Source organism: Biomphalaria glabrata, unplaced genomic scaffold, assembly GCF_947242115.1.
Source record: "Biomphalaria glabrata unplaced genomic scaffold, xgBioGlab47.1 scaffold_20, whole genome shotgun sequence".
In the NCBI taxonomy this organism is placed as follows: domain Eukaryota; kingdom Metazoa; phylum Mollusca; class Gastropoda; family Planorbidae; genus Biomphalaria; species Biomphalaria glabrata.
Window position 1 is genome coordinate 813,143 of NW_026602928.1, and position 26,075 is coordinate 839,217.

General features: G+C 37.3%; 1 protein-coding gene and 1 pseudogene across 1 annotated transcript; one reads left to right on the plus strand and one right to left on the minus strand.

Annotated features, from left to right (window-relative positions):
* Window positions 1-7,823: 7,823 nt before the first annotated feature.
* On the minus strand, window positions 7,824-8,159 carry LOC129924145 (general transcription factor II-I repeat domain-containing protein 2B-like). Its single transcript, XM_056017969.1, has one exon. It carries the CDS (start codon window positions 8,157-8,159, stop codon window positions 7,824-7,826), a length of 336 nt encoding a protein of 111 aa, XP_055873944.1.
* Window positions 8,160-10,837: 2,678 nt separating this feature from the next.
* Window positions 10,838-26,075, plus strand: part of LOC106061239 (dynein axonemal heavy chain 6-like) — an 88,382-nt pseudogene continuing 73,144 nt past the window's right edge.

The following is a 26,075-nucleotide window of genomic DNA, read 5'->3' on the forward strand; positions in this document are numbered from 1 at the left end:
GTAACTATTAATACATTAACCATTCATCTCACCATTGAATCACCCATTCCATCAATTGATAGCGTAACTTCACACCTTAAAACGACACGAGAGCATTTACATAAAGAGGTTTCAAACTTCCCATAAGTCAATAGTTATCCAACCTCAGTGCCGTGTTTAGAATTGAAAAGTCCCTGATCTATTTGAGATATGGGGTCCTTTTACGTGCCGGAGATTCTAGAGGCCTGTAAGCTGAGATTCTAGAGGCCGGTAAGCTAGGCATCACTGCCATAATTAGTATCTCCGGAATCCAGATATCCCCCATTCACTCGCCCTATGAACTAGTACAGTTCCCCTTTCAGACCTTGCGATCTATAGGGCAGATCGATGTAATGGTCATCTGTTTCTGTGGCCTACGATTAACGAGGGTGTCATGTGGCCAGCACAACGACCAACCGCCTTTACGTTTCCAAAACTAATGTCAGGTACCCTTCCCGAAATTAAGAATCCCAGTCTTTACCAGGATTTCAACCCGTGACGCCCGGTTCGGAAGCCAAGCGCTATACCACTCAGCAGGCCCCTCCGAATGAGCTCAAAAAGAAATAAACTGTTAATGTAACCGAAGATTCATTATTCTCATGACAGTGCTGCAATTTTATCTTCTTTCACTTCCCATCATGTAAATCTAATAATGAAGATAACGGAGACATTGTTCCCACTCCAGGCCACGGATTTTTTTCACTGTCTTCTGCTTGACTGATGCATAGATATAGGGTCACATGTCACGCTCTTCAGGATAAGAAATCATAAGAAATCTATCTTCTGCGTTTATCAAAGTATTTTAGTAGGCCTTAAAAAGGGAGAGGGGGGGGGGGCGAATTTCTTGATTTTACGTCTAAACGTTACAAAAGCGTTTGTTTCCCTCTCTTTTTATTATTCATCCTGTTTGGTTAAAACAAATGTTCGAAGGTCATGGCCGCTTTAGTTTTTGGAATGTTCCAGTTTCAACTGAACTTTTCAAACATTGTAAATTTTGGTGTTTTATTTGTAAGTCACCTGCTGCCAGGTGCTCTCTTCTATGTCATTTAAAGCAAGCTGACCTTTAAAGCGTTTCGAGGAAAAAAAAGGGGGAGGGGGGTTATTTCGACCACCTTTCAGCTCACTAAAAAATATTGCCTTTGGCATATGGTAGTTGTCACAGCTTTCCTATTATATAACTCTATCTACTTATTACTCGATAGAATCTACCATAGGTCTCGCTACGTCTCTATGTGTCCCTGGTTCAGATGTAGTTAACGAAATAAAACAATTAAATCACTAGATCAAATACATAAACTTTAATGATCTTTACGGATTAGAATTACATACATACACACATTCAGCCGTGACATCTCGCCCCTCCTAAAATTATAATCGATTTTTACAAAGATTACTAAATAAAACGATTATAAAACAAATAGTAAACATTACACCACAATACAACAAAAATGTTCGTTCGATAGTCCACAAAGGCTCTGAATATGCCACACAGGCGATTATGTAGTCATTCAGACTTAAACATAGTCACAAAGATTTCAATGTAGTCACACAGACTTCAATGTAATAGGCACACAGTCTATATTTAAGACACACAGTCTTAGTATAAGAACCACAGTCTTAGAAGATGAAGACACACAGTCTTAGTTGAAGACACACAGTCTTAGTTGATGACACACAGTCTTTGATCAGGCAACACATGCTTGTAAGAAGCCACGTAGGCTTATATTCATGATAAGCGTGACAGAATGTCCGCTACCACGTTTCCTTTACCTGGAATATGCTGCACTTCGAACTGAAAGTCCTGAAGCATCAGGGCCCAGCGAGTTACCCTGGAATTCACCGACTTACTTGTGTTTAAACAACGTAATGGTGCGTGATCTGTGCGGAGTACGAATGTTCTGCCTAACAGGTACCTGGCCAACTTGGTTACTGCCCAAACAACTGCCAAGCACTCTCTTTCTACGGTGCTGTATCGTTGTTCTGCTGAAGACAACTTTCTACTGACGTACATAACGGGATGTAGAATGCCCTGTGATTCCTGTGCTAGGCATCCCCCGATAGCAACAGCAGATGCATCAGTAGCTAGTATGAATTCCTTCTGACATTCAGGTAGACGCAGGATCGGTTCCTCAGCAAACGCCTTCTTTATCTTCTTATCTTCTGCAGCGATATTTCACAGTCATGTGACCATCTGATCACATTGGGTGTTCCCTTTCTGGTCAGGTTTGTGAGTGGCTCAGTCATCTCCGCAAAATCTGCTATAAATCTTCGATAGAAGTTGCAGAGTCCTAATAAACTACGGACCTGTCTCTTGGTTGTTGGCTGACGAAGATTCATAATCCGTTGTCGTAGTTCAGGTTGCGGTTTCAGTGAGTGTCCTCCAATTACATATCCTAGAAAGGAAATGTTCTTGCAACCAATCTCCACTTTAGATAGTCTCACGGTTAAACCATTTCTCCTCAATGTATCTAGAACCATTTCTAGATGTTGTAGGTGATCTGACCAAGTAATGTCATGAATGAAGATGTCGTCTAGGTAGCACAGTGCATGGGGTAGATTATTGCAATACCTTTCTCATCATTCTGCTGAACATTGCTGGTGCGTTGACTAGCCCGAAACTCATGACATTAAATTGAAATAAACCAAAAGGACTTCTAAACGCTGTAAGTGGTTTAGCTTTATCTACCAAAGGTATCTGCCAATACCCACGGGTCAGGTCTAGCTTTGTAAAAAATGCTGCGTCTGCCATTTGAGGTAACAAGTCTTCAGGATTGGGTAATGGTTCCGAATCAAGCACAGTAACTTTGTTAAGCTTCCTGTAGTCAACACATATTCTTACTGCGCCTGATTTTTTCCTAACTACCACCATAGGTGCTGTGTAAGGTGACTCTGTTTGTGATATAATGTCTAATTTCAGCATCAACTGAATCTCTTCTTCCACTTCCTTCATATACCCTAAAGGTACTGGATACGGTTTCTGTTTCACCGGTTCAGAGTCTTTGAGAATGATGTCGTGTTTAATTGCTGCAGTTCTCCCTGGTACATCCGTCAATATATCATCATATCTAGAAAGTACTTCCTTCACTTGCTTATTCCTCTAAATCTTTCTTAGAAAAGTTGATACAAGCTTGCAGTGCCTTTCCCTGTGACAATGTGTATAGATGACTTCCCCGCTGAGTTTTAGGTATTTCTGTAGCTTGAGCATGTACTTCAAATCTCGACAAATATGCATCCATTTGATACACATTCTCATTAAAAGGTGGCAACTTTGGTTTCCATACAGGTTTTATATGCTCTTTAAGTTCTCCTTTCGTCTCCCTAAGCTCCAACTCTCTTACTCTCAATTTGTGTATTTCTACATCAGCTTCTTTCTCTTTAGCTCTCACTTTCCTCTCTTTAGCTCTTTCATCTCGATCTTTGTCTTCTCTTTTTTTTTTACCCACTCTTGTAAAGCGGTTCCAGTCAATCCCATCTCTTTTCCAGCGGCTATTATCTGTAATAATTTGTCTGCCATTCTTGTTTATGTGTGTAGCATCAAATATAAACAAAACAAATTATTTTATCACTGTGTCTGACCTAGTTTCGTCTCGGCTGATTGACTTAGTTTTTTTTCTCCCGCCGTTGCACGTGAGCGCACACACTTCACGGCCTTCTTGGTCCTTGACCTTTTCACAATGGCAAACCGCAGTTCTGGCTGTCTTCCAAGACTAAGTCGAGTAACTAGATAAACGAGCCTCCAAAATATGTCACAGCTTTCCTATTATATAACTATCTACTTATAACTCGATAGAATCTACCTTAAGTCTCGCTACGTCTCTATGTGTCCCTGGTTCAGCTGTAGTTAACGAAATAAAACAATTAAATCACTAGATCAAATACATAAACTTTAATGATCTTTACGGCATATCACACAAGCTGGGCTCTGTCTAATCACGATCTGAGAACAAACACACTTCCGGTCAATCTATATTTAATCATGTTTATTTAGGCAACCGTTTACCGGGTAGCCAACTAAAGAGACTTCATTTTAGGGGTGTGGCTGGGTGATAGTGTAAAACAGTGATGCCCAAAATACGGCCCTCGGGCCAGATCCGGCTCGCGACGTCGTTCCATCCGGCCCGCCGAAACGTCAGCACAGAGCTTAGAAAATCTTCCCCCTTCCGAAAATAAAAGATGAAAATGTATTTTTCCCTATGTTAGGACAGTCACGCTTTCATAGATAGATTGGTACCATGACCTTTTAAACTTCAATTTGAAATCTTCCTGGAAAAGTGAACGACCTTTGCTTTTTTTTTTAGGAACATGATAGTGAGTCAACATATTTGTTTGATAAGATACTGTGGATGTTTTAAAAAACAAAAACATAATGAAACAGGCATATCTGGTACCGCTTAACTCTTGGTATTTACGGTATAAGCAGCAATATTGCAATAATAGAGGAGTTAATAGCTATAAGGAGGATGCATGGGACCATCGCGCAAAGACCTGTTCAAAAAGGTTTCAACCATCATAAAGGATATTTTTCTTGGGAGAAATTTATGAGAGTGTTTACTGATGGCGCCAGAAGTATCTTATCTTATATAATACAGACGTTACTTCAAAAAAGAAGATGATTACGTCCTACGCGTCATGCATTTAGTCATGCATATTAACTAATGACTTAAATTAAAAGTATGGTTGGATTCCACTGTGGACTGGAAGCAAGAGTTATTAGAAAGGTTGTCGAGTCAAATGGAACCAAGTGTCTGCAGCTTCATTGCTTTATTCACCAACTAAATCTCTGTGACAAGGGTTTAAACCTGGAGCATATGATAAGGTACTAAAACGGTTTTTTTTTAAAATCAATATTTGAGACAGAGCATTCAAAGCAAGTATCTCAACTGAACTACCACACAAAGTTGTGGGATTTGGCTATTTGATGAGACATTACATCACATCGGAATGAACTCAATATCAAACTACAAGTTGATTTCTCTTAGCATGTCTTATGCTGTCATAAGCGCTTTCGAACAACATTGCAGCTCTTCATTCAGCATGGGAAGGGGTGCATCATTCAAGTTCTAGCCTGTACCGCTCTACAAAAATACAAGCAGCTTAATATGTCTATCCCAAAAAGATCAAAAAACGATCTAATTTCTGAGGCCAATGAAGGATTATTCGCTGAAAGATTTATCGATTTTCACATTTTTAAAGAATGAAATAAGTCTTTTCGAAAATCCATTAGCGGCTGATGTGTCAAGAGTCCTGTCATCCCTGTAACTGGAACTGATTGACTTACAAAGCAAGACATCACTTCTTGATACATTTCTAACCATGCAGACAATTGATTTCTACTCCATGGTGCCTGCAGAAACTTGTCTAAATCCGCCGAAACAAGAGTTAAGGATGGTCACCTTGTTTACAAGCACAAACTTTTTCAGTGATGAAACAGGCGAAACCAATATTAAATCATCGTATCACGGACGAGAGTCTGGATTCAGTGCTCTGACTTAGTGTCTCATCTATGCAGCCGGATATTCAGAAGTATGTTTTCGAATAAATTTCTAACAAGCAATTAATGTGTGAATAATTACATAGAAATGATTTCAAGTCAATTTTCTTTCTTTCTTTTTAATTTGATCATTTCGGTGGTGTGGCCCGCGACACGAGTGTTAAAAATTAAAATGGCCCACGGACCGAATTAGTTTGGGCATCACTGGTCTAAAATGTGAAAATGTCCGGCTTTCAATTGTTGTATACTACAAAGCCAAATTATAACGCCATCTAAATCAATCCTTTACATCTTCTTCTTTAATCACTTAAACTCACTCACTAATGATGAATTGAATGGGAGATGGGTTTTGAATTATAATCATTTGTGTGACCAGAAATACACAAATCGTTTAGAGAACAGAAATATTGCATTCTACGTGGATTCTTAGAACGCTCATACGTCCACCTAATCTAATCCTAATTCTAACTCTAATTTAGCCGGACATCTTTTAAAAAAATATCCATATAATAAAGTACCAAAATCAGTCTCAAGTCTTACGTAACAATCTCTTGTTTACTTCTACTCTAATGAACTGGGTTGCTATAAGAATACTTCTTATCTGATGTTATAAATTGCATACGTTTCTCAAAAAGATAATTACGTCCTAATCGAATACATTTGTTAATCTAGTCACGAGTGTTAATTAGGAACTTAAACTCTCAGGTTTTTGGTTTTCCTGGCTGATTCAGGCAATCTATTTTATGCTCTAATGGCACTATGGAGAAGAAGTACTTGCAAAAATGGGTTCTAGTATATAGGATAAGAAATGTACCTTTATCGTTGTGTCTGAGTTTCTTTTTTATTGAGTTGTATTTTTGCATTTGTAAGTTATGGTTCAATGTATTATTGCTACTTTATTGTCATTCTTCTGTGCTAAAGTTTCTATAAATTGCGTGATTTGACTATTGGCGTTACTCTAGTCAGATCTGAATATTTGTTTGCTATAAATCTCGAGGCCGCGTCTGTTCGAATGTCTTCATGTTTTCTTCAGTTGAAGGTTTGCAAAATGTTTTACGTTCGTATGTTCTTTCAGATTTGAAGATAATTTTATCCGAGCTCAAACATCGAGCAGGTCAACGCAGGATGGCAGTGGGCAGGGTATAAACCAAGGACCAATGGGACCTTTCGAATGACAGTCGAGTGTGCATACCACACGCCCAGGCAGCCAACCCAAACAAAGGACGCATATTGAAATATTCTAATATTCACATATACTGATGTCACATAAATTAAATACACGATTTGAAATTCTGAACTCGGAATAAGAAAAAGGGAAAACATAATCTGAATATTCTGAATGAACTTGTTTGACATCTTGATTAAGTTGGCAGCTTTGAAGGACGTGGTCAGCATTCTCTAGATTAGTGTTTCCGAAACTGTGTTCCGCAGAACTGTAGGGTTCCGCGAGGCCTGAATAGGTGTTCCGCGGACTACTAGAATAATTAACTAGTAGGCCTGTTGTTACGGCGCCTTCGATATATCACGAAAGTCACGGTTGTTACCGGTCGTTGACTTGTAGCACCAGACTGCTGGAAGACAACTAAACCGTTGTTAGGCGTAATGCATCTTAACTTAAAAACTTCAAATAACTTGAATAACTTCCTTTTGTGAACAAACTAAATAACATTTTAATTATAATATAGACAAAATCAACTTGTGATTAATGAAATAGATGTTGTAGCCTTAAGTAATAATTCATATTTCTTAACAAAATCTAACTCACTACAATAAATCAACCGTTCAGTCTTCCGTTCTGGAGTCGTCTGTCCTAACTAAGACCAAGTGACGTCAATGCCACCTATATTGCATCATTCACAACCGCTAACCTCTCCCCACCATCATCATATAAATTATTATAAATACACACACACACACAAACACACCATAACAAGGCCACCACGTGAATAGAAAAAATAAGCGAAGTGCTCAGCTAAATACTCAGAACGTGCGAAGTGTTCCTTTAAGGCAGGGGTCTCAAACTCATATCAGCATGTGGGCCGCAGTGGGAAGTAACAACTAGTCAGCGGGCCGCACCACGAAAAGAGCATGTTTTTCCATTAAATTTTACGAACACTGCAGTTTAATGCTAAAATAAAGTTTTTATAATTATTAATTACATTTAGTGTAGTTTATAACATGCACAGGCAGTTTAGATTACTAAAATAAGTTGACGTTGTGTCTGTCACTAATAAAAAAGCAGAAACTGTATTCCCCCCCCCCCCCCCCCAAAAAAAAAATAATTATAATTACTAGGCCAACTGCAGTTAGCTCGTCACTCATGTTTCTGTCCACTCATCTGAGAGAATTTGGCAGAGACCAGACCATCGACGTTAGGCATGCAGTCGCGTGTAGTGGCAAGCCGCAAGGTTGCTCTCAGATGCTCATCAGTCAGTCTTGATCGTAATGCTGTTTTGTTGATCTTCATTCTGGAGAAAAACTGTTCGCAAACGTACGTACTCCCAAACATCGCATCGCAAGAATTCTTGCAGCTGCGCAAAATAAGTTTGGAAACTTCTCTCTGGGAAGAAACTGGTAGAAAATCTGGAACGCCAACATCAACGTATTTTTGCTTCAGAACAGTGTCACACTGCAGGTCCAGTAGATCCATCTGGACTTCCTCTGGAACGTTTTTCACGTCAACTGCGATACAGCAACTCTCCGTATTCCGTTTCCAAATCAGCTAGACATGACACAAACTGTCTGTGGTTGAGAACCCGTGCACGTATGAAGTTCGCCATCTTTACGACAACATCCATCACGTTCTTCATTTTTAGACTTTTGCCACAGAGTGCTTCTTGGTGAAGAATGCAATGTATGGCTGCAAAAGGTCCCGCCAAGCTGAGCTGATTCCGTTTCTCTACCATTAATCCAACAACACCAACCTTCTCTGAACACATTGCTGGTGCACCGTCCGTAGCCACTGAAACAAGTTTTTCTCACGGTAGCCCACAGCTGTCAATACAGGCTTCCAAATCTTGAAACACGTCGCGTCCAGTCGTCTTTCCTTTCATGGGTAGTAAGTCCAATAGTTCTTCAACAATGTTCAAGTTTTCGTCGACCCCACGAATAAATACAGCACAGTATGCGGTGTCTGTTACACCAGTAGACTCGTCCAGTGCAATGGAATATGCTACAAAGTCTTTTGCAGCGGCAATCAGTTGTTGTTGAACATTTGTCGCTGACTCGCTAGCGGCCAGCGGTTAGAATCAGGCCACCGTTCACCCAGTTTCTTCTAAAAGCCTAAGCGGTCGGTGGGCGACAGTGACACCTCATTTGCTGATTTGTGGAGTTGTAAATCATTTCACGGCTGATATGTGGTCATTGTAAATTTTATCTATTTTTTTTTTAATTTGCGGAAGTGTCCGCGGGCCACACAAAATAGTTTCTCGGGGCCACTTGTGGCCCGCGGGCCACGTGTTTGAGACCCCTGCTTTAAGGAAACAGTTTGTGAAACACTGCTCTAGTGACACACGTTTAGTTGCTCATGCAATAGCGCCGACTTTTATCTAGGTTTGCTCTCAGTGGACAGTGACTTGAAATACCCTCCCGTCTTAAAAATTAGTATATGAAAAAGAAAATATAAAAAAATACTTTTAGAAAAAAACTGTACAAACTTTTTACCAGACAGACAGAGAGAGTTGATATACGCTTAGTAAAAAAAATGTGTGGCCGCCTGTTCGAGTGATATGCGTTTTAATGCTAGTCGTCAATGACGTCATCCCCTGACGTCAGGCATGAGGTTTGGTCTGGAATGGATTATCTTCATTTCAAAATAAGTGTACGAAACTTGAAAAAACAAAACTTTAAATTGGGAGTGGGAGATCACTTACACAATCAACCTGTCTTTACAAAGCTTATATCAACTCACTCTGTCTGGTCTAAAGTTTTAACACGTTATTTCTCCCATACCCATTCTTGGATCCTGCTTAAATTTTGCACAATTATTCCTCGGTGAAGTAAATACATGAATCGATAACAAAAAAAAATTAACCAATTAATCAATTTTTAAGTACTGGTAATTAAATATTTTGTTTAATGCCAACAAAGGAAATTAATCATTTAACAGTCACAGATATGCTAAATATGTAATGTGGGGTTTCGTCCCCATAGATAATTGTACACGTTATTTCTCCCACATCTATTTTCGGATCAAGTTGAAACTTAAACATTAATTTTTTTTTGTACCTAAAAAAACATGAATCAATTAAAAGTTAACCAATTTGCCAATGGACCTCATTCACCAATTGTAAACAAACAACATTTAGTCACGTGATTTTATTGATAAAACAACGGAAAAAAAACTGTCACGTGGCAACCAACATGAATTAAACACGAGATCGTTAATTATTTAGAAGAGGTAGAAAACCACGTGGCTAAATGTTGTTTGTTTACGATTCGTGAATGAGGTCCATTATATATTGGTTATCAATTATTTTGATATGGAAAAATTAAAATAGCTTCTACAATATTGAAATTTATTGTTGCGAAGGTGGAGTTCTTATTCCTATAAACGTTTTTTTTTTTAAAAAGTATTTCTATATTTTGCCTTTTTCTTGTTCCTATTCGTGTCCAGATTGTGTATCCAGTACTTCTGAAAGACCTTTTTGTTCCAGGTTATTTGCATTGCTGGATAGGAGTAAGATCATTCAAAAATCTATTCAGAAAAGCAACAAGTACACTACAAACTTAAATTCCTGTTTTTTTTTTATTTTTTAAATTAGATTTTAGATCTATATCTAGACTTAGCTATCACAATGGCTTGTTCAATTAAATGAATCATCTGAACATGTTAAGAGGTGGGGAAGTTAACAACGTACACACATTCTACATTCGTAAAATGTTTTATATGTTTCGGATGTTCCTTCAGGAGTTGAAGATAATTAATTGCTAGTCCAAACCTCCCGCAGGACGACGGGGGATGGGAGCGGGCAGGGTTTGAAGTTAGTTTGAACCCGGGACCCTCGATGAATCTGAACGACAGTCCAGCGTGCAAACCGCACGCACCGGGCAGCCATCCACGACCAGGCAGCCATTCAAACAATGAATGACAATTGATCTATATTTGTTTTGATAGTATTCCTTCTTATTTAGATCGATCTAAAATTACTTAATTCGAGATCATCTAAAATTTAGAGCATTTAAAGTTTAAAAAAGAAAAAGCGAAGACCAGAAAGTGAGGACTTAAATTATAAATGATGGCTCCCCATGTCTTAGAAGACAATGGATGCTCCCATTAGATCTATAAATACGAATTAGAAAAAAAGATGACTTCCGCAACACGTTTTTATTATTGACGTCTGAAACTAAATGACTAGCTAGCTCTATTGACTATTAGACTTTAATTTACAGTCTGGTATATAGACGCTAGATATTTCATCACGGTAATCTAGATCTTTATAGTTACTAGATCTAGAATCTACTCTAGTATTTTCTGAATTATTCATAAATTTCATACATTTATAAATCGATGGCGATGAAGACCACAGCCCAGGTCGCCCCAGGTACACTCACTCAGCCGCGAGTGGTACAGTGTAAGTCAGTGTAACTGTAATGAGTGTAAGTTCAATATAAGTTCAAAAGTTGTAAGTTACTAGAGTAGTTTATGCTATTCGGACACCTATAGGCTATAGGCCCAAATTTGAAAGTTTAACTTTGACAGCGCATTATTTTACAATGGTTTGACATAGAAAAGAAAATGACGTATATCAAAATCTTCTTTACTTAAACTTAAAGGAGAATAAGGATGACTACTTATATTTGTTCCCCTAACCTATATTTGTTATTATATTTAAGGTCAAAGAGGCCGTGTGTTTTCATTTAATTCGGACACATTTGACCCACATTGTTTGATTCCGGACACCATAATTTATTTCGGACAGTCTCTATATTTAGGCATCAATAAACTCAGATTTTAATTCTATATTATTATTAACATTAACTAAATTTTAAGATCCCCAGGCATAGCCCCTCACATGAAATCATTAAGATGTTTTCAAACTATGCATAAATACGAACACACAAAATAAAAATATAAACACACTTATTCTACCAAAATTAGGTCACTGGAATAGTTATTTCTGCACCGACTTCTGGAATTATTTTATGTTTGTTTATTTTATGTGTGTTGAATGTTTGGGGTTTTGCATGATTAGATGTGTGTTGAATGTTTGTTTTTTTGTTTATTAATTTAATAAATTTCTAATACAGATGATCTTTTGTAGTATAGTAGGCCTAACTGAATCCTCTATATTCTCTCTATATAAATCTAGATCTATCTAGTAGGTCTAGATCAGTTATTCCCAAAGTGGTCTATATAGACCCCCATGGGTCTACGAAGACTTCCAAGGGGTCTACGAAAGTGAAAAAACAAATTGGGGGTCTATGAGATGTCCACGGGGGTCTACGATAATGGATTTCATTTAAGCACGTTGTGACTTTAATATTTACATCCTATTAATTTAATTCTTCACACTAACATATAATGTGTGCATAAGTTAATCCTTTAAATATTTATCCTGCTATTCAAACGAAAAATTGTTGTATTTAATTTCAATAATTATTTAAGTAACTTAATTGTGTCTACATGTAAGTAATGTTTAGCAAAAAGAAATATAAACTGTATAGCGTTGATTATTTAAAATTGTTCATTCCTTCCTTATCAAACATGCCAATTGCCTTTTTATGGCGATATTAAACTAATTACTCTTGAGAATCAACTGAGACAATGTCACCCTGATAAAAAAAATTAGAAAAACTTAGACCCACAAAATCTCTTCAACATCATATAGAGAAGATCATGGTTTGTGGGTGTCTTACACTATCTGTTTACTTATAGCAAAATAGGCGCTTGGCTACTGAACCTGGGCTCCTGGATTCGAATCTCTGTGAATTTTTAATTTCATGATTTTTAAGGCTCCCCTGAGCCGAGCCCACCCAACTCTAATGGGTACCTGACTTATGTTAGGAAAAGTAAAGGCGGTTGGTCCTTGTGCTGGCCACATGACACCATGCTCGTTAACCGTTGGCCAAAGAAACAGATAATCTTAACACCATCACAAGATCTGAAAGGGAAACTTCACTTTTTTATGACAAAACACATAAAACATTAAAGGTAAAACATTGATTTTACCAGCCGTTGTAGTTGTAAACACTGTTTCACACAAACCTACACCTGGTATTATTAAAAGAACTGCTTTAAGCAACACTACAGTTCAAGGACACGTCAGTGGCATGAGTTATAAAATTAAAAGCTTATTATTATTTGCAAACCACATATATACAGTTTGGGATCAGCGGTGTCACAGGCTATGACAGGGTGTAGTGATGTGTGTTGCAAACTGCATTAGAGTCGCCGGCTCCTTTCTTTTTTTTTACTCAGGATTGACCCACAAAACCTTTCCCATGTTTGAATTTAGTTGCAAGGCAGGAGAGTTTTGAATTCATTACTTCGGCTAGGTGGGTAGCCAGCCAAGGCTAATGAGCCCTTCATGCTTGACGCTTACTGGCTTTGCCCCTTCTCCTGATAGTGATAACATGTTTGCGGACTCAATATATGAGCAACACTTGAAAGATCAAGAAATACGCCAGAAACTGCTCTTTGCGAAAACTTTATTAAATAATTAATATTTAATGTTTGAAGCACTACTTCATTGAACAACAAATTCCTGCTTGAAACACATCTGTAGCAACGGATGATAAACCTGCAAAAAGACATTTCCAGTTTGTTTGGTGATTCCTGCAGTACATATTAATTTTTATTTAATAGGTTTCAATTTGAATTTTATCAATAAAAAAAAAGATAGATCTCTATAATTTAATATGTAGCTTTAAATTACTTTTTCACTTTTCAACTCACTACAGATAGAAATTAGTTGTAAAACAATGTTGTTGAATTTGAAAAAATTTGTAAGTTAAACAGGGGGTCTACCGGAAACCAGAAAACAAGGCAAGGGGTCTACGAGAGAAAAAAGTTTGGGAACCACTGGTCTAGATCTAAGCATTTAACTTCATTCAATGTACCAAGCTCACTCCAAACATTTGCCCATTGATTCTCTATTTAAAAAAACAACAACAAACGAACAAATATAATATAAGATCATTTTTATTGATGTCCAAAACTGGCTGTCCGAAATAAATTTTGGTAAGAAAATCGTAATTTAATTCGGACACCGTATTAATTTTTTTTTGGTATGGAATTAGAAAACTTGGCTTATGAATCAAATAAATTAGCTCCAAAAACAGAATAAATATTGCCGGGCTCATTAGTATAGACTTAGCCAATCAAAAAAAAAAAAAATATATATATATATATATATACTCTAGGAAGAGGTAAAGTCATCCGGGTAACATAGAAAAAAACAACAATCTGACTAACAAATTTGAAATTCGTTTTTCTTACATAAAAAGACAGCTAAATGGAAGGAAATTGGGTCAGAATCATTGGAAAATGGAAGGAATAGCACATTATACAGCGCGCTAGTTTTATAATACATATTAAAATAATTATTTAATGACCACAAAAAACAGCGAATGTCCGAATTCATGTAATGTCCGAAATAAATAAACTACTATAGTAACTACAGTGACTCACAGTGACAGTCTGAGTTAAGTTAAGAGTCAGAGACAGTCTCTTACTCACACTCATCACTGACGACACTGACATCAGTGAGTAACACTTACAGTACAGTGAGTCACAGTCACAGATTAAGAGTTCAGTCTCACAGTAACTCACACACCCACGCCAACACTAGTCTATGATATAGATCTAGATAGAATCTATAAGTCTATATTCTATATATCTAAACTAAGGTGTGTTTCTCCATACAAGATCCTCTGGAAAACTATTTAATGTATCAAGGCTGCGGGCAAAAACCAAGGTTAGGAAGCTACTCGTCAGGGAACTCCTGTATGCTGATGATGCAGCTATTGTGGCTGATTCTGATATTCAGCTACAGTCCATGGTTGACAAACTATCTGCTGCTTGCCAGAAGTTCGGCTTAAACATCAGTCAAAGCAAGACTAAGATACTTGTCCAAAACACAAACACTGCACCTCAAGTAAGCATTAATGGCCAACCACTAGAAGTTGTTGATCACTTTTATTACCTTGGCTCCATCATATCCAACAACACTCTACTGGATAAAGACATAAACAACAGGATAGCCAAGGCAATGGCCACCATGTCACGGTTGCAGAAAAGAGTCTGGGACAACATATTGCTGACTAGCAGTACCAAAGCCCTAGTCTACCGGACCTGTGTGTTGAGCACCTTGCTGTACGGAAGTGAAACATGGTCAACCTACAACCGATGCCTAAGGCGGATCTTTAAAATAAGGTGGCAAGATAAGATAACCAATGAGGAAGTGCTACATAGAGCAGGATGCCAGGACATCCGCTCTGTTATCAGCAGCAGACGCCTTGGCTGGCTTGGCCACGTTCGTAGAATGCCAGTAGGTCAACTTCCACAGGACATCCTGTATGGCGATCTAATAGAAGGCAGGAGAGCCGCTGGTAGCCCACTTTTACGTTATACGGATGTATGCAAACGCGACATGAAGCTCTTCAAAATCGACACTGGCAACTGGGAAGAGGTGGCACTGGACAGATCCACATGGAGAGAGAGCATAAAGGAAGGGTCACAGATTGCAGATGTCATACACAACAGAAGCAGAAAGAAGGGTGTAGAAATCTAGATCAATGTGGTCCCTACTACTTAGTACTAGATCTAGGTATTCTAGTATTACAATAACACTTAGTAAGAAAGTGAAAGTGCTGCCTGTAAAGTGTAATGCTGTATTGTTGCATGATGTAGAATCTTAATGCATCTAGAAATTTAGTCTGACCTATGACTAAGTCTGTACGATTTATGACATTATGTATTATCTATATGATGATCACATTATATTATCACATATATGATGTCCTGATAACTAGGTTTATCACTACATCTATATCCTATAGATCTAGTCAATAGAGTCTGAATAAACTCATTGCTGCGAAATGCCTGCAACAGTATTCATGATAGTCAATGTGACAATAATATGATTCATAAAGACATCTAGATCTAACTACGTCTATAACAGTTAAGATTACTGAGAATTCTTTGATATGACTTGAATCAATCTAGATCTTTAATTAAGTCTATAACAATAAAGATTACTATGATAACTTTGATATGACTTGAATCTATCTAGATCTTTAACTTAAGTAGTCTTATTCTTAGTCTCAGAATCAGAGAATGGCTGTCAACTGTCTTTGTTGTTGTCACCTTCTCCTTTCAGCTTCTTCAGAGAGTATGCTTTTCAAGAACAAGAATCATGAGTCTATAATATTCTTAAAATATCGTTGCTTTAAATTTAGAATGTAGTTTAGAGTTTAGTAAAATCTTTCCATTCAGATCTCTCTTTAGCTTTTTATCTCTATGCCGAAATTCTAAGTTGTTGTAGATCTGTCGCTATATCTTCAATCCATTTTATTTATGTTCTGCCCTTTGTTTTTTGTTGGTATACTTTTTTCGCTCCTCTGTTCTCTGACATTCTTTTGGGCAAATCTTCCCAATGTAATCTGATCTTTTTTATACATTTTTCTAAGGATTCGTTATCTCCAAGTATTTAGCAGAGTTTCTGTAGTTTTTGTCAGTGCCCAGGTCTCACTTGCATACATGGCTACTGGTCTTATGATGTTTATATATACTTTTTTTTTTCTTTTCATTGATATACACTTTACTTTTGCTTCTAAGTATGTGCTGGGTGCTATAAAATGCTTGTAGCCTGCTGCTAGTCATTCCTTTTATTTCAGCCAATAGGCTATTTTAAGATCTGCTTAGCAAAGGAAGTTTTATTATTATTCTCCTGTGTCTGCAACTCTTAATAATGAACCAATTAGTTCATTTTTTCCAATACATTCTGAGACAATGATCTTTGTCTTAAAAAAAATAAAAGTATCATAAGGTTCCCTTTGATTCTCCAGACCATCACACTAATGAAATAACACAATAATTTTCTGGCAGAATGATCTCCACCTAACAAACCAAACTATGTCAGTGACATTACTTTAGCAGACGGTGCTACTGTTTGTCAACATCACTTGTTTTTTTATTTAGCATGTGAGGCTACTGAAAAACAAATCCTCTCTCAATATTTTTTGGAAATAAATTTATTTGTTTGGTTTTAAATATTGTAATGATTCTCTCCAACAGGCCTTCTGTAAAACACAGATCAACACAACACATCCAACTCAAGAACTTGACAACAAGAGTTCCAAAATAATGTGGTTCTTAATAACAAACAAATCACATCCAATACTACACAATTGGCTACAGGATACACTGGCTAAAAATGCTTTACTAAACTCTAAATTGCTGTACTGCCATACTAAACTCTCTATCTATTCTGGACTCATACTGCTTCACTTGAGAATTCACTATCCCCTGTCATCATCTCTTGCAATTCTTAGGAGGTTTGTGTTAGGATGTAATAAATTTTCAAATCTGAAGGAATATCAGAAACATGTAAAAGCAACAAACAGCATGATCGATGACCACATGAACAGGCAGGCATTCATCTGCATTACTAGTATCTAATTCAATAGATATATATATATATATATTTTATATATATAGATTTATATACTAATATTTAATTATTGTGCTTTGTAGCCTAGATATAGCCTAGGTATTGTGCTGTATACTGTGAAATATATGTACTGTATAGCCATATAGTGCTACAGAATGTAAAATATAGCCTAGAAATTGCACTATAAATTTAGTTTTTGATAGAGTTACATGAGTTTATTTGAATATATGATTAGTTAAAATTAAGTGACCATGTATTCTCTGACCCAGTTTCTAGAGTCAATAGCTTGCCTTATTTTCTGTCAGTAATAAACATAAATATAAATAAGTTGACACTTGAGTTAACTTGAAATTTTCTCCTTGATTTCCTTCCCTTAAGTATACTGCACTATTCAACACATTCAGAGAGGAAGCAGCAGCACAAACTTCACAATTTTTGAGTCTTTCTGCTTTGTTGTTGTCATGTTCTCCACTGTTGGATATGGAGAATTTTCCCCTGACATTTGGCTGGGCCAACTCTTTATGATTCTAACCATTATCCTGGCCTTTGTTTTTATACCTAGCCATGTAATCATACTCAAGTCTCCCAATCTAGCTAAGTAAAGGGATACTTTACTTTACTACAAACATTCCAATGGAACTCAAACATTTTAACTCATTTCTTCTAACTGGTTCATTGTTATAAATCCATTCTAGATTCAAGGAATCTTAGCCACATACATGGAAAGAGTTAACTGTGGTGGAGACTACAGTTTGGGTCTATCTAAGATCAAGAAGCATGTGATTGTCTGTTCTACAACATTATCTTTTGACAGCCTGATAGACTTCCTGAATGAGTTTTATGGTAATCCTAACTTAGAGATGAGGCCATTGCTTAAATATAGGACCATTAATAGCACTTTAAAAGAGTTGTACTTTAAGCCTCTTATAAAATAACAAAACTACTACAGATTTGATGAGGTAACCTCAGCTTGGGAGTCATTTTACAGAAGATTGAATCATATCAACTTGCAAAGAGATATGTGGCTAAATTTTTTAAAATTGAATAACAAAATAGTTTAATTTTGTCAGCTATTTCGCTTTGATTCTCATGGCATAGAACTTATAACAAAACAAACACAAATGAATAGTTAGACTACCACATGATAAAGAAAGGCTTGAGGTAAGTAATCTTTAATCATGGGTTATGTTGGCAAATGACATGCAGGTTTTTTTTTGTCTTTCTCCCACAAAACTTCAGAGGCCTCTAGAATATGGCAGGGTTGCAGGTGGTCATGACTTCCACAGTATGATGTGGAGGGTTATAAGGGAAAACCTGCACAATCTATTCACCCTAACACAAAAAACTTCCCACAAGCCTCAGCTGAAGGCACGGTGGCTAAGCAGTAAAGTCTAGTAATGTGCTTCTCCAGTTCCGCCGTATGGTAACGTGGTCGATTTGATTTTCTGTTTTATTGTCTGGTGAAACCCATGTCACTTTGTGGCATTTTTTGTGGGGGAAAATGCTGCCTCCTATCACTAATTCATTAAATGTGAAGAAGTCTGCAAACATTTCTCCATTTTCATTTATGATGCCAAGTCCCAGGGTGCCCATACTTTTCTCTCTCTCTCTCTGTGTCACTTCCCACTTTGGCATTCAAGTCTCCCATGAGGATCAAAACATCTCTTGTAGGTATTTTGTCAACTATACTTTGCAGTTGGTCATAAAATGTATTTTTGTCGGTATCACTTGCAAGGTTGGTGGGAGCATAGCACATAATGATATGAACATTTTTGAACTTAGACAAAAATTTTGCTCTAATTATTCGTTCTGAAACTGAGACTTTTGAAAGCTTCCTTGTTTAGTAGTAGTGCTACACCATTTTCATGTAAGTCATCTTCTTTTTCCTTTCCAGAGAAGAGAAGGGTTTCTCCTGATTGCAGTCTTGTTTCACCGAATGTGTTCCATCGAACTTCACTCATTCCCAGGATCTGTAGTTTGTAGTTGGCCATTTCCTTTGCAATTTGTGCACATCTACCTGGTTCTAGTAAAGTACGGACATTCCATGTTCCCAAGTTAAATGCCGCCTTCTGAATAAGGAAGTGTTTCTTTTTCATTGGATTAAGTAGAGTGGTCGGCCTCACAGGATTCCTTCGACTTTCCCTGCATAGCTTCATAAGTCTCCTTTGTGGAGCTCTACTTTCGCCTCTGACAATGTTTAGTGTTTGTGTTTTTGTTCTGGTTTCTATAACACTATTTTTTCAATGGACAGGTTGTTAGCCTATCAAACAATCCCTGTGTCCCGGGAAGGGGGATGCACCTTTTGTCTGGCCTCTTTCCTAGCAGACCTGTCTGGCTTGGTAGTACCTGCCAGGAGTGATGAGCTCCCGCCGGTATAGCTCTGAGGGTCATTGAGGCACTCAAGCTGTCACACCACGGCAAGGTATGTGCATCAGGTGTGCATCTAGCGCGTCAGACATTTACACAGCTAAAACCAACCTGGAAATCTCCTCACATCTCAAACAAGACTAAACTAAGAATCTTTAACTCTAATGTCAAGGCTGTCCTACTGTATGGTTCTGAAACATGGAGAACAACTGAAGCCACAACAAAAAAAAAATACAGACCTTCATCAACAGATGCCTGAGAAATATCCTAAAAAATACACTGGTATGACAAAGTAGAAAACACCAAACTGTGGGAGATGAGTGGACAGAAAAATATAGAAGTGCCGATCTTAGAGAGGAAGTGGAGATGGATTGGTCACACCCTTAGAAAAGATACCAGCAACAGAGCTAGGCAGGCCTTAGAGTGGAACCCCCAGGGAACAAGACTCAGAGGAAGACCAAAAAGAACATGGCAAGCAGTGTACTTGAAGAAGCAGAGAAGACCGGTAAGAGCTGGGAAACCATTAAAAAACTAGCAAGAGACTGTGGAGAGTGGCATGTTTTTGTCGAGGCCCTATGTTCCATGAGGAACTCAAAGGAGTGATGATGATGATGGAAACTGAGCATCACTAGTCTTTGGCAAACTCACAACAATCATTTTTCAAAGACATGAAACAGCTGGGACTAAGGGTTTGATTATGTCAGGGTAGTCAAAATCATAGGCAAATACAATAAGTTCTTAGCAACTTGAAATATGGTGTCTAAATGTAGCCTTCTTTATTTCATTGTTGTAATGACCAAATGATGACAGACAATTAATGCGTGTATATTCCGCATTCCACAATTTTCATTCCAACAAGGACATCTGTACAATAAAGTCTCTATTTTCATATTTATATGTATATATTTTTAATTTTTTTTTTTTCAGATTAACAATTGACATCCCCCCATGACAATGTCATCAGGTTTTGGCAAAACAAACTTTCACATCTGGCTAGAACCAAGATCTTTGTGCTGCTTAGAATGGGGAAATTGGGAAAGGTAAACTTAGATCTTAGTTGTTATTTTGAAAAATTCAATTTTTCTTAGCACTCTCATAATATAACATACCCTTGGTGAAGCAAAATCAAACTTGCTGCCTTGCAGGATGTGGAGGGATCTACAAAGGGTTAGAGCAGCTTACACAAAAATAAAAGGCAGCTATTGATAGAGGCAAAAGGCTCACTCCCCCAGACGGTTGTGCGCAGGGCTAACAACCCTGTCATATAAAATTAATACTCTGACGAAAGCTTCAATTTTTCTAAGCACACTTATAATATAACCTTATGTCTCTCATAACATACTTTATGGCCAAGATAATTAGGATGTATTAGAATGCATACTCTAACAAACCTCTGTCTAATAAAGATAGAGAAATTCTGGATTTTGTAGGGCATAAGATAGTACAATAAGAATGCAAATATAAATAATATGTCAAATAATAGTAGGTCTAAAAAAATACTGTAAAATAACAAAACATGTTTTTCCTGCTAACAATGTGTCATATACTGGTTCATCTATCTCTGTGATGTTTTTGGATAACAATGTTGAATTGAACTTATCAAAGGGCAGTAACTTTGGTCTACACTACATATAAAGTTCAGTTTCTGAACAACTTACACATCAATGTTATAATGTACTTTTGTTATACAATCATTGTGTTTTATTTGTCAGGTCTGTCCACATTGTGCTTACAAGAATGCCACCAGGTGACTTAACCAGTTAGTTAAACTCTTGGCAGAGCATGCTTCAGGAGGAATATTCAACTTCATTCCCTTGTGATCTTCTTCCATTGACCCATATGCTTTCAGTCCAATAGTTGTGTTACTTGAAGACCAGAAGTATAATAAAATATTTTTATAAGTATAGGCAATGAAATAATAAAAATTCCTAGGTCTCATCATCTCATCTCTGCCTGTTGTCTTGTCTGTGGCATAGGCTACCAACCAGCTTCCCCTAGGAGTCTCAATTCTGGGCGAGTCTCTCCAACTGCTCTCATGTCTTAAAAAGATAGGTAAAGTTCCCATTTCAGACCTTGATGCATATGATGTTAAGGTCATCTGTTTCTTTGGCCAACAATTAATAAGAAAGGTGTCATGTGGCTAGCACAATTACCAACCACCTTTACTTTCCCCAACTAAATTCAGGTACCCATTAGAGTGGGTGGACTCTGGGGTGCCCTAAAAATCCTGAACTAGAAATCCTAGTCTTCTCTGAGTTTCAAACCCAGGATCCCCAGGTTTTGAAGCTAAGCACTTAACTATTCAGCCACTGCCTCCCCCTCCCATGTCTTGACCATCTTAAACCTTCAAGCTGGAGGTCCATCTTCTTCTTGGTCTGTGACCTCTGTTGATTTGCCATTTGTTATTACTGAAGCTAAAGGTTTTTCCCTATGCCCAAACTTCCTCCTTTCGCAGCTGGGCTTTGGATCGTCCTATGGCGTAGTTTTCTGCACAAAATATAGTAGTTTTTTTTTTCGTGTCACATCTTTTCATTTTTAGTTGTTTTTACTAGTATGGGTTTATAAAGAAATATCTTGCATTAGTATTGTCTATCAAAATTTTTAAGCATTTTTTTTAATAAAGTGAATATTTTAATAATAGCCTTTTGTTTTTTTAAATGTTTCAGGCCTGACGCTTTGTTTGTTCCTGGATACTTTAGCTCATTTCCCATTGGTCTATTACATGACTGAAAGTATTTGGAGGTACAGTGTCTAAAGTATTATCAGTAACTGATCCTGTTTCTTGTTATTTATAGACGTATTGGTAGTTACTATTAATGTGTTAATCTAGTTGTTTATTTGTTCTATTTATGCTTTAATCTAGTCATTCATTTTTCCCTATCACATCGTTTCATTTGTCCCTTGACTTTTGGTCTAGGAGTACTGTGACAGCTCACATAACCAAATCCCTCCACTTTACCTCATCAGCAGGTGTTCTTAGCAGGATATTAAGATCCATTATTTTGTTATCCAGCCAGATTGACCCTTTCTTCATGTTCCCTCCACTGTACCTTGAAGAATGATTTTAGGCAATGAGTCATGTCTTACAATATGACCAAACCAGCTCATCAGCTTTCATCTCTTCACAGTATTGAGGAGCTCCTCCTTATTGCCAGTCAGTCTTCTTTTCCTGGTATTTGATACCCTGCATTTTTCTGTTCTATTCTCTCAAAGACTTGGGTTTTTCTTTCAGTCAACCTCAGCATTAAATGTCAAACTTTAACAACCTTATAGGAGAACATAGACCACTAGCCAAGAATAAAGTTTTGTGTATTTAAATAAAAAAAAAAGTAATGAGTCCATGTTAGATCTAGCTAGTTTGAGGTATTGAATTTTTTAAGAGTTTACGCAAACATGTAGTCAGTATAATATGAGATGAAATGAAGACTAGCCCAAACCTTCTTGTGAAGGCAGCCTTGGTGTGGGAAGCATTGAGATCAGACTGATGTACATATCACACAACCAGGCAGACATCCTCACCATTTAATTGCATTTATATATAAAGTCTAGTTACATGTGATTTACATTTTGTCAGTATGTCACAATGGAGTAGATCAATCTTAATGTTGTGTCTGTTCCAGCGTGGATGATCTCCTAGCGGCTAGAATCACTCAAGACAGTTACCCCTAGTGGTTGTCAAAAGAAATCCTGATTCTAATTATGAAGGGAAAGAGTTTCTAGAGGATTCTTCCACCATTGTTGCCATTCAGAAAATTGTTAGGTAATACATTTCTTCATTGCATTACAGTAAAAAAATAAATTTGTTTACTATGCAAAATAAGTTCTGATATAGATTTTGTTTATTTATTATTCATACTAATAAAGTAACGGATGCATGCATGTGTGTGTGAACAATCTATCTGTATTGCCCTTATTCTTCATCTTTAGACTCTCACATATTGTCATGGATAAAAACTAAATAGTTTAATTGCTTTCTAATTAACAAATTATTTTTGTGCATTTCTTTTTTTTTTTATGTACATATTTAGCTAAAGAATTACCTTTTGACTGAAAAAAACTCATTTAGTTTTAGTTTTGTTCCTTAATTATTGAATTCATACATGCAGACACTATGCAAATAATGTATTGAATTTTGAATATTTATTGTAGATCATTATTTGGGACAAACATGTTAAAAACATTTTACTAGCTCCAGAGTTTAGACTTAGTTTAACTTCAAAATCTTTATCAATAGTTAATCAGTACGCTAGTCATCAACATTTAGTTTGTTCTATTCTGCTAGACATAGACCACTGTCTTTTAGGTCTTGTTGCTTAGTTTAGCTCGAATTTTCCATTGTCCTCTCTCTATGTCTCTCTTGTTTTTTCCTTCTGTCCCTCTTTCTTTCACTATTCTTGTCTAGGTCAGTGTATTGTTCTCATTCTAAGTATGCAAGTAACAAAAAAAGTTGTAAAAAAAAAGACAATCCCTCCTTTTTTGTAAGAGGGATTACTTTGCTCGTAACTCTTAATAACTAATTCTTCTTCTTCTTCTTCATCGTTCTCATTGTTATGTTGGAGTGTTCATATGACTAGACCAATACATGAGATGAACTGCGCGGTGGTTTCCAAATCAGGGAGCTCTCCATATAGTTTTCTTTCTATTGGGGTGATATGGGGCCAATGTCTTATATGGGCCTCTTGGTAAAGAGAGCAGTTTTGGAGGACGTGGTCGGCATTCTCTGGTGATACTCCACATGGGCAGATTTCACTGGCTCCAATTTTGAGCTTCCGGTGCATGTGTTGTCGCATTCTGTTGTGTCCGGTCCTGAGAAAGATTAGACGTTGGTTTTGTCGGGATAGCTTATAGTAAGCTTCATCTTTCTTGTGATTTGGATGAGAGCTCGTCCATTTCTCATTTATTTTGTTTACAATTAATTTCTTCATTTCTTCTGGATAGAGTGCAGAGTTTATTTGAGAGTTAGTTCTCCCACTCTTGGCGAGTGTGTCAGCCTTCTCATTTCCTTCTAGTTGTATATGGGCTAATATCCATTGAATAACAGTTTTTTTGCTCTTGTTGTTGAGCTTTGTAAGTGCTGTTCTGAGGTTTTTAATAAAAGAGGAATCAGAGTTTTGCAAGCTTTGGAGGGTTGTTTTTGCATCGGTTAGCAAGACAATCTGACTGTGAGGGGAACTTGGATGATTTGCTAGCATGGTAGCAGCTAGTGCTAGTGCTTCCCTTTCTGCTCTGTGACTGTCAGAGAGCTCTCCAGTTGCAATGGATTTTTCTAGTTTTCCTCCATCTGGCCATTCGATAAGTATTCCAGCTCCTCCATTTGTGGTGGCTTTATGGGATGAGCCATCCGTGTAAACTCTGATCCACTGATTGCTAGGGTAATTGGTATGTAGAAAACAGTTCACTATTTCCTTGAGCTCTGTTGGTCTGTAATCAGATTTTCTTTTTATGTTTTCAATATGGTCCCTTATAGTAGGAATAGGGCTTTCGTCCCAGGGTGGAAATTCGTTATAGTGTATCGAGGATTCCAGAGTAATTTTTTCAAGTTGGTGTTTCTTTTTTAGGTTTAGAGATTCCTGTATGAAATTGGTCCTTTTGAGATGTTTTTTGTGCCAGTTTTGTGGATTTTTGTTCTAAGTGGGTGCCTTTCAAAGGTTTCCAATTTAGTGAATTGGGAAAGGATTTTTATTTCTCTTCTTTCATCCAGAGAGATCAGGGCAGCGGTTTCCTCCATAGTTCTAATGGGTGTTGTTTTGATTGCTCCTGTCATTATCCTTAAACCAATATTTTGAACCTTGTCTATTTTTCTTAGGTTGGTTTGGGCTGCTGAGCCCCATGCTGAGGCACAATATTCTAGTACAGGTCTTACATAACTGGTATAGGTCTTTTTCAGGATGTTGTGATTAGCTCCCCAATCTGTGCCAGCTAATTTTTTCAAGAGGGATAGTCTCTGGATGCCTTTACTCTGTGTTTTATCTATTTGGTTTTTCCAGGTTAGTCTCGGGCCATAGGTGACTCCAAGATAAGTAGGGCTGTCATTTTTTTCTAAAGCTTCCTTATCTAATGTTAATTTTATTGTTTGTTGTTTTGTTGACCGTGAGAATATGGTATATGTTTTTTTTGTGTTAATGGACATGCCCCAGTCTTTGGACCAATTATCAAGAGCATCTTGTAATCGAAATTTCGATGTTCCTACATATTCTTCTGTGCTAATTAAGGCAAGGTCATCTGCATACATGCTGCTTTTAACTTTTTTGGGTAGGTTTTGATTTAGATCGTTTATGAATATTAGGAACAGTGTTGGGGATAGGACTCCTCCTTGGGGGATGCCATTTTTTATACCCACTGTGTGGCTTCTTTGTCCTTGCATGCAAACTAAGGCTTTTCTGTTATTTAGGTATTCCTTTATCCAGTTGTACATTCTGTGGGATATGTGATGCTGGATTAGCTTGAGCAAGAGACCTTGTTCCCAGACTTTGTCAAATGCTTTTTCTAAGTCAACCCACACAATTGTTGTTGGTTTCTTTTCTTGAAAGCCGTCTTCTATTTCTTGTGTGATGAAGGCAATTTGATCTTCTGTTGATCTGCCT

What these genes read in the sequence shown, in the direction of transcription:
- LOC129924145 (XM_056017969.1), bottom strand. Translation starts at nt 8,159, where the DNA reads ATGGATCTACTGGACCTGCAGTGTGACACTGTTCTGAAGCAAAAATAC.